Below are 6,253 nucleotides of genomic sequence, written 5' to 3'. Positions count from 1 at the left end.
GTGCGCAGGCTGAGCTCCCGCCCGCATCCGCAGAGGCCACCGCAGTGTGGGTCAGTCTGCCGGCACGTGGCCACCTCCAGGGGGGAGCGCCACTTTTGCGTCCAGCCCTCCTCCCATTTCCCTAAGGGGAAATTTGTTGACACGAGGTAGCATTCCCGATTCCCACCCCTTCCCAAGGTCTACAGGAGTTTTAGAGTCACTTTAAGGAGGCCGGAATGAATGACAAATAAGCGCATCCGTGTACCGGCAACCAGTGAATGGATGGCTGGACGGATGGCCCCCAGGCCGTGGCAGAGCAGACACCGGAGTCTAAAGCGCGCTGGGGCTCTTTGGGTCCAGGTTTCCCGAGAGGTTAGGCAGGCTGTGACCCCTCCCCCCGCCGCCACTCCCAGCTCCTGACGCGCCGCGAGCTCTCGCTGGCAGCCGGGCGCGGAGCGCGGCAAGTGGCCCCGGGGCGGGGGAGCTGCGGTCTCTCTCCCACCCAGCCGCCCCTCCCACCCCATCCCCCGTTCTGCACACACTCGGAGATCCCAAACCTCAGGGATGACGAACCCTAGAGGGGCAAGTGGGAGCCCAGGAGACTGACCCAGGCCAAGAGTCGGAGAGAAAGCAAACGGGCCCAGGAGAGCGGAGCGGTCCGCAGTGGGGAGCAGGGGGAGGGGGGCGGCCGTCCAGGAGCTGTGGGCAGCCAAAGGAGCCGCTCGCCGCAGGAGCTCTTTTCAAGGGGGAAAAATGGATTTTTCAGCAGCCACAAAGTTTGTATTGTTGCACAAAGGGGTGCATTGACGGCGGCGAGAGGTCTGCGTGGCAGGGACAATCTTGGGTCTGTTCCGCCGGCTCCCTACACCGACCATTTGCCAGAGGGGCACAAACAGTCCCCGCTGCCAAGCCCCTGCCCTTGCGCGTCCGGCCCCCGGCTCTGAGGTTGTTGACAAACACCAAGAGCTCAGGCGCCCAAGCCCGGGAGCCTGGAGCTGCGCGGGGCCGGCAGCCAAGGGTGCTCAGTCCCCCCGCAGCGATCTGGGCTCTGAGAACCCCGAGTGCTCAGGGAGCCATCCGCAGAGCGCACTTAGGGTGGCTCTGAGGTTGGAAAGGGCAAGGGAAAGGAGAGAAGAACACGAATGACTCTTTAAGACAATAACACTCAGTAGATGAATAATGGTGGTACCGTCAAGGCACCCCTTACATTTTCCAGGCCCTGTTCTAAGCATTGTATTTATACTAACTCATTTAATATTAGTAACAACCCTAGGAGGCGATCCATTTTGCAGATGACAAACCGAGGTATTGAGAGCTTCACGTAACCCAGCTTTTGAGGGGCGGAGCCAAGATACAAATAATAACAGAATTGTGCGGACTGCCAGGCAAATAGCCCTCCGAGGGGTAGGTCCTATTATGACACCAATGTACAGATGAAGGCACTGAGGCACAGAGCGGTTAAGGAACTTGTTCAAGCCTACAGAGCTGGCTAAGTGCAGAGCCAGAATTCCAACCCTGGGAGCCTGGCCCCCAGTGAAGCTTTCAACCTGGACGTTCCACTTGCAGATACGGGGTGGAGCACGCATGAGACCGGCGTGTAATCCTGGCCCCGTGCTGTGCAAATCGCAGTCGATAGCAGCGCGAGGAGCACAATTCGGAAGGCCCCTCGCCTGCCCCGCGGAGACGGTCAGGGTCCTGCAGGCCCCCCCCCCCTTAGCGAATCTTCCAGGCTCCATGCTCTCACTCCCCCACCACCTACCCTGGTTCAGTCCCTGCCTTATGCTGGAAGAGACACCCACCCCTCACACGAGACCAAAGGAGGCTTGTGGCCCCAGAATGTTCACCGCGGCCCGGCCCAGGGGCAGCGTCTGGCCGACGGGTCCTGCAGCGGGGTTTCAAGGACACAGGTCTGTACTTAGAATAAATGCCGGTTGGGGCGGCCAGAGATTGGAGGGGATGAAATTCTCCCTCCTNCCCGGCACCCAGCTGGTCTCCACCTCTTGTGAGCCTGCGCTCTCTGGTCGGCCTCGGACTCCCTTGGGATTTCCGCGTCGACGCCGCGTGGTCTGGGGACCCGGCCTCCTCCGAGCGCCTCGGGCCCGGGGCGCAGAGACCCTCCCCCAGCCTGGCCCGCCGGCCCCCGGCCCTCCCGCCGCCGCGGCCTCCCACGTAGCGTTTGGAACCCGCTTGGCGCTAAGGCAAGAACGAGCGTGGGGAGCGGGCAGGGCGAGCAGAGGCTCTAAATCTTCCTTCAATCTGTGCGTAGATGAAGTCTGAGAAACAAATTCAAAGCAGGCGCGCCTGCAGAGCCTTCCTGCAGAAATATTCCCCGGCATTCAAGCGCATCCAGGGGCGGCTCGAGCTGCCTTGTTTGGCTAAGGTCAGACGAGACTCGAGTTCTCCAATAAAAATAAATCTCAAATTAATTATGGCCTCGAGCGAGGGGCCAGACACTTGAAGCTGCANGAAAGGATCCGCCCGAGAGCCTGTGCCAGGCCTGGCATCTTTCGGGGCTTCAAGGGACGGAGCAGTCCCCGGGTCCGGAGGCACCCCGGGGACCCGGCTCCGAGTGTCGCGTCCTCCCACCCCCCCAACCTGGGCTGGGACCAAAGAAGCCCAGGAAGTCGCGTCTGGAAAGCCTTGACCGGGTCAAAAGGGCTGACATTGAGAGAGCCAAGACACGTTTCACCCAGCCGCTCCCCTCCCGGGGGAAGCAGGACTTCCGCATGTTTGAAAATACTGTCAAGTGCGTATGGTGCGAGGCAAGTCATCCCACGAAAGTTCCAGCGAAAATGCTCAAAATCCACATGTTTCCTAAATATTCGCCGCCGTGTGCGTGCTTTCTGTCCGTGACCCTGGGCTTAGAAATGTGTGGTGAGTTTTTCTGTTGGCCCCCCACTTGAGAGCCTTTGTTTTCAGTGCTGGCCCCGCAGCCTTGGCTGTGTGTGTGTGTGCTCCCTGACTTGGAAGTCGGTCCGGGGCTGCTGGAATGGGCACCGGCGGTAGCAGGCACAGCCGCTGGTCACCAGCCCTGCCCAGTCTGGGAAAGGCAGGCAGGACAGTCTCTGGTGAGCCAGGAGAGAGGGTGTGTGCGAGTGTGTAGGCTGGGGTAACCAGTCCCTGGCTATGCTAGGAGGAGGGAGAGGGGGAGAAGGGAGAGAGAAAGGAAGAAAGGGGAGAGAGAAGGGGAGGGAGAGGGAGAGAAGGGGAGGAGTTTCACCTCCCCAACTCAAAGACAGATTTCATTTGTAGCAGGCTTCACCACAGGCTCTCTATCAATTTGTCTCAATGCAAACATTCGAAATATTCTCTTTGGCTGCTCGTGAAAACAATGTGAGCTGCCAGGATCAAACCATCTTTCCAGATGTCTGGTGGTAACCACATGAAACAGGGCAGACTTGTTTACTGTTGTGTTTGGTTAGGGCTTTTTTTTTCCCCCTTCGGGATTTAAAATAGAAGCAGCAGCAGGAGCTGGGAGGCAAACCCAGAGTTATGTAAGTGGGGCAAATTTGCCCACCAGAGTGTCAGTATAGGGTGGAGGGAGTCTCGAATCCCTCAGAGAGCTGCTGTTCCCAGTTGGGGGTGGGGGTGGATTCTCCTTCCTGGGTGGAAGACCTTATGAATGATCAGGAGCTCTTCATGGAGGGGCTGGGAAATAGCAAAAGGCATGGCAGTGGTGCCAGTCGGTCACAAAGGGGTGACAGTTGTGCCAATGCGAGCCTCGGCTCTTGCCCCCCTCCCCCATCTTCAAAAATAAGAAATTGCCAGAGCTTTGGTTTTCCAGGGAGAAACAGAAAGTGCTATTGAGCTCTACAGTTAAAACACCAGGGCAAGTCCTCAGTTGAATCTAGTTGCATATTGAGCAACTCCCAATGGGAGAGGCAGCTGTGGCTACAGGGAATTGGGGGTGTGTGGCTTACTGGGGTGACTCTACTGATAAGTGCAGTGAAGATAATATGATCATTGTCAGGCCCAATAGAAGTTGGGAAGAGAGACCTAGCCAACATTTTTGCCATAGTGGTGCCTTCTCAGGCTCTAGAAGGAGTGCATCAGGAAGGGGGAGCAGCCTGCCGTTGTGGGGTGGCCATTAGCAACCTCAGTGTTTGCCCAGGACCCAGAAGGGGGCCTCCGGTGGTGGAGTTGGAATCCCTTCTGCCTGAAAGAGGGGCAATGTGGCTGGGGGTGCCCGGTTTCTGGCGGGTCCGGGTGGGAAGCGGTCTCCCCGCACCCTCTTGAAAGCCCTGTTGTCGTTTGAAAGTCGGCAGAGTCTGGGCTGAAAAGGAAACAATTTGGGGTTTGAAAGGATGTAATTCATTCTTCCTTTCCCTTTAACCTCTTTCCTCTCTGGAAAGCATGTGGAAAAACTGAAGGGAAGAGTGAGAGGGCAGGCGGCCTGCCTAGGGGAGGAAAGGGTTAAGCCTGATTTCTTTTAATTGAACTCCAGAACTGGTGGCCCCAGGCAAAGGGGGGGACTGACCCCGCTAGCGGTAACCAGATGTGGCGGTCCCAGGGGAGCCCCGGAGCANGCTAGCTTTCTGGCTCAATTGCTCCAGAAGAAATAAAGAATTAAATAAGTCACCTTTTTCGCCGCTGTGGATACCCTTTGATTTTTTTTTTTTTCTTTCCAATTGACTCGGATCTCCTCTGGATTTTTTTTTTCCTCTTTCCCCGGGTGGACTCTTAAATAAAAGTGAAAAAGTCCAAAGCGTGGTCTGGAGAGCGTGGACAAGGTAACCTGTTTTGGAGGTTGGGGAGAAGGGAGTCAGGCCGAGAGCGCCTGGGGGAGGAGGTTTGAGGGGGGGGGTCCCCTCGCTGCGCCCGGGCTCCGGAGGCTGCCCCAACCGGAGGGTTCGGGGGATGTCTCCGGGTGGCGGGGACCGACAAGGCGGGCCGAAAGCCGGCTGGCCTCACGGCTGGGTGGGGATGACGGTCCCGAGCACAGACCCCGGGGGCTCACCCGAGGGGCAAGTCTGAGTCTGTGCCGCGATCTTGAGTGCTGCGCTCTGCAGACCTGTTGACCAGTGTGGAGGGAACGTCCTGCGGTCGTGTTGGTTTCTTGGGGGCTCGGAGTCGCATTGCAATAGGCGGCTCTGGCGGAGCGCTGGGACTTGTCTGGTCAGGTGAAGTGCGAGGGGTTGGACCCTAAAAAGGCGCGGAGAGGTGGCCTACGGTGCGCGGGTCCCGGCCCTGGGCGGGCTCCGGGAGCTCTCCAGGAGCAAAGGGTGTAGGCGCTTCGTCCGGAGGGCGCCCTTCTGCTAACAATGCGCTGGGAGCTAGTCCGCGCCCCCGACGGTGGGGTCCTTCCGAAACCGCCCCGAGTCGGCGTCCGCGGGTGCATCGCTCCCGGAGTCTGCCGCGACTCGGCAGCCGAGGGCCCGAGTGGAAAAATTCCCACTGCATGCATTTTTTTTTTTTAATGGTTAGTTTGCTTCGGTCTGAGTCCGGATCTTCCTGGCAGTAGGCTCCAGGTTATCCCCAGCCCGAGTAAAGTGCCCACCCCCCACCCCCCCATAAGTTTGACTCTGGCTGGAAAAAGCATTAATGAACGTATCTGTGGGAAGAAACGGAAAGTGAATGAGTCAGGAGGGCCACCTTCGGCCAAAGGCCCCGGGAAAAGGAAGGAGGCCAAAGGCGTTTGGTTTTGGACTTTGGGGGAAGGTGTTGGGGGTGGGGGTGCAGACTTCGAGAATCAGGGCGCGGGCGCCGGGCGTGGACCCCGGCATTGTTCCCAGCTCTCTCTTATCTCCCAGGAGCAAGTATCCTGTGTGCGCTGCGCCTGAATGTATCTGGGCATCTCCGGGTATATTTATATAGTGTGTGTGATGCGAAAAGCAGGACCAGCAGAGGGGAGGAAGAGGGGGTGTGGGGGGAGGGAAGACGAGGGAGAGAGCAGAGGGGAGAGAAGAGAGAGGAGAGCGCGAGACAGAGAGAGAGAGAGAGAGAGAGAGAGAGAGAGAGAGATAGGACTTCCTCCCCGATTCGCAAAGTGAAGTCACTTCCCAAAATTAGCTGAAAAAAAAGTTTCATCCGGTTAACTGTCTCTTTTTCGCTCCGCTACAACAACAAACGTGCACAGGGGAGCGAGGGCAGGGCGCTCGTGGGGGGCACGCAGGGAGGGCCCAGGGCGCCAGGGAGGCCGCGCCGGGCTAATCCGAAGGGGCTGCGAGGTCAGGCTGTAACCGGGTCAATGTGTGGAATATTGGGGGGCTCGGCTGCAGACTTGGCCAAATGGACGGGACTATTAAGGTAAGCGACTGGGCGGTGGGCGCGGGAG

At 58.4% G+C, this 6,253-nt stretch overlaps 1 protein-coding gene and 1 long non-coding RNA gene across 5 annotated transcripts in view; one reads left to right on the top strand and one right to left on the bottom strand.

Annotated features, from left to right (window-relative positions):
- Positions 1-6,253, top strand: part of FLI1 (Fli-1 proto-oncogene, ETS transcription factor) — a 126,895-nt gene that overhangs the window by 885 nt on the left and 119,757 nt on the right. Inside the window, exon 1 of one of the 3 annotated variants that reach the window (XM_077756548.1) lies at positions 4,621-4,709. The exons of 1 other annotated variant lie outside the window; for it this stretch is intronic. Coding sequence is in view for 1 of the 2 variants with exons in the window: in XM_077756547.1 (XP_077612673.1) it covers positions 6,208-6,225 (18 nt within the window). In the remaining variant the exon portion in view is untranslated. Of the gene's footprint in view, positions 1-4,620; positions 4,710-5,773; positions 6,226-6,253 lie in introns of those variants that run through there. One more of the 3 variants, XM_077756547.1, reaches the window with a different exon arrangement.
- The window catches only part of LOC144225379 (uncharacterized), a 3,948-nt gene continuing 1,119 nt past the window's right edge, over positions 3,425-6,253 (bottom strand). Inside the window, exons 2-4 of one of the 2 annotated variants that reach the window (XR_013333283.1) lie at positions 4,937-5,121; positions 4,559-4,714; positions 3,425-4,252 (exon numbers count right to left, since the gene is read on the bottom strand). This is a non-coding gene — a long non-coding RNA (uncharacterized LOC144225379). Of the gene's footprint in view, positions 4,253-4,558; positions 4,715-4,936; positions 5,506-6,253 lie in introns of those variants that run through there. The other variant, XR_013333282.1, reaches the window with a different exon arrangement.

Source organism: Crocuta crocuta, unplaced genomic scaffold (assembly GCF_008692635.1).
Source record: "Crocuta crocuta isolate KB4526 unplaced genomic scaffold, BGI_CrCroc_1.0 scaffold172, whole genome shotgun sequence".
Classification (NCBI taxonomy): Eukaryota; Metazoa; Chordata; class Mammalia; order Carnivora; family Hyaenidae; genus Crocuta; species Crocuta crocuta.
This window is presented reverse-complemented; position numbering and strand designations above follow the sequence as displayed.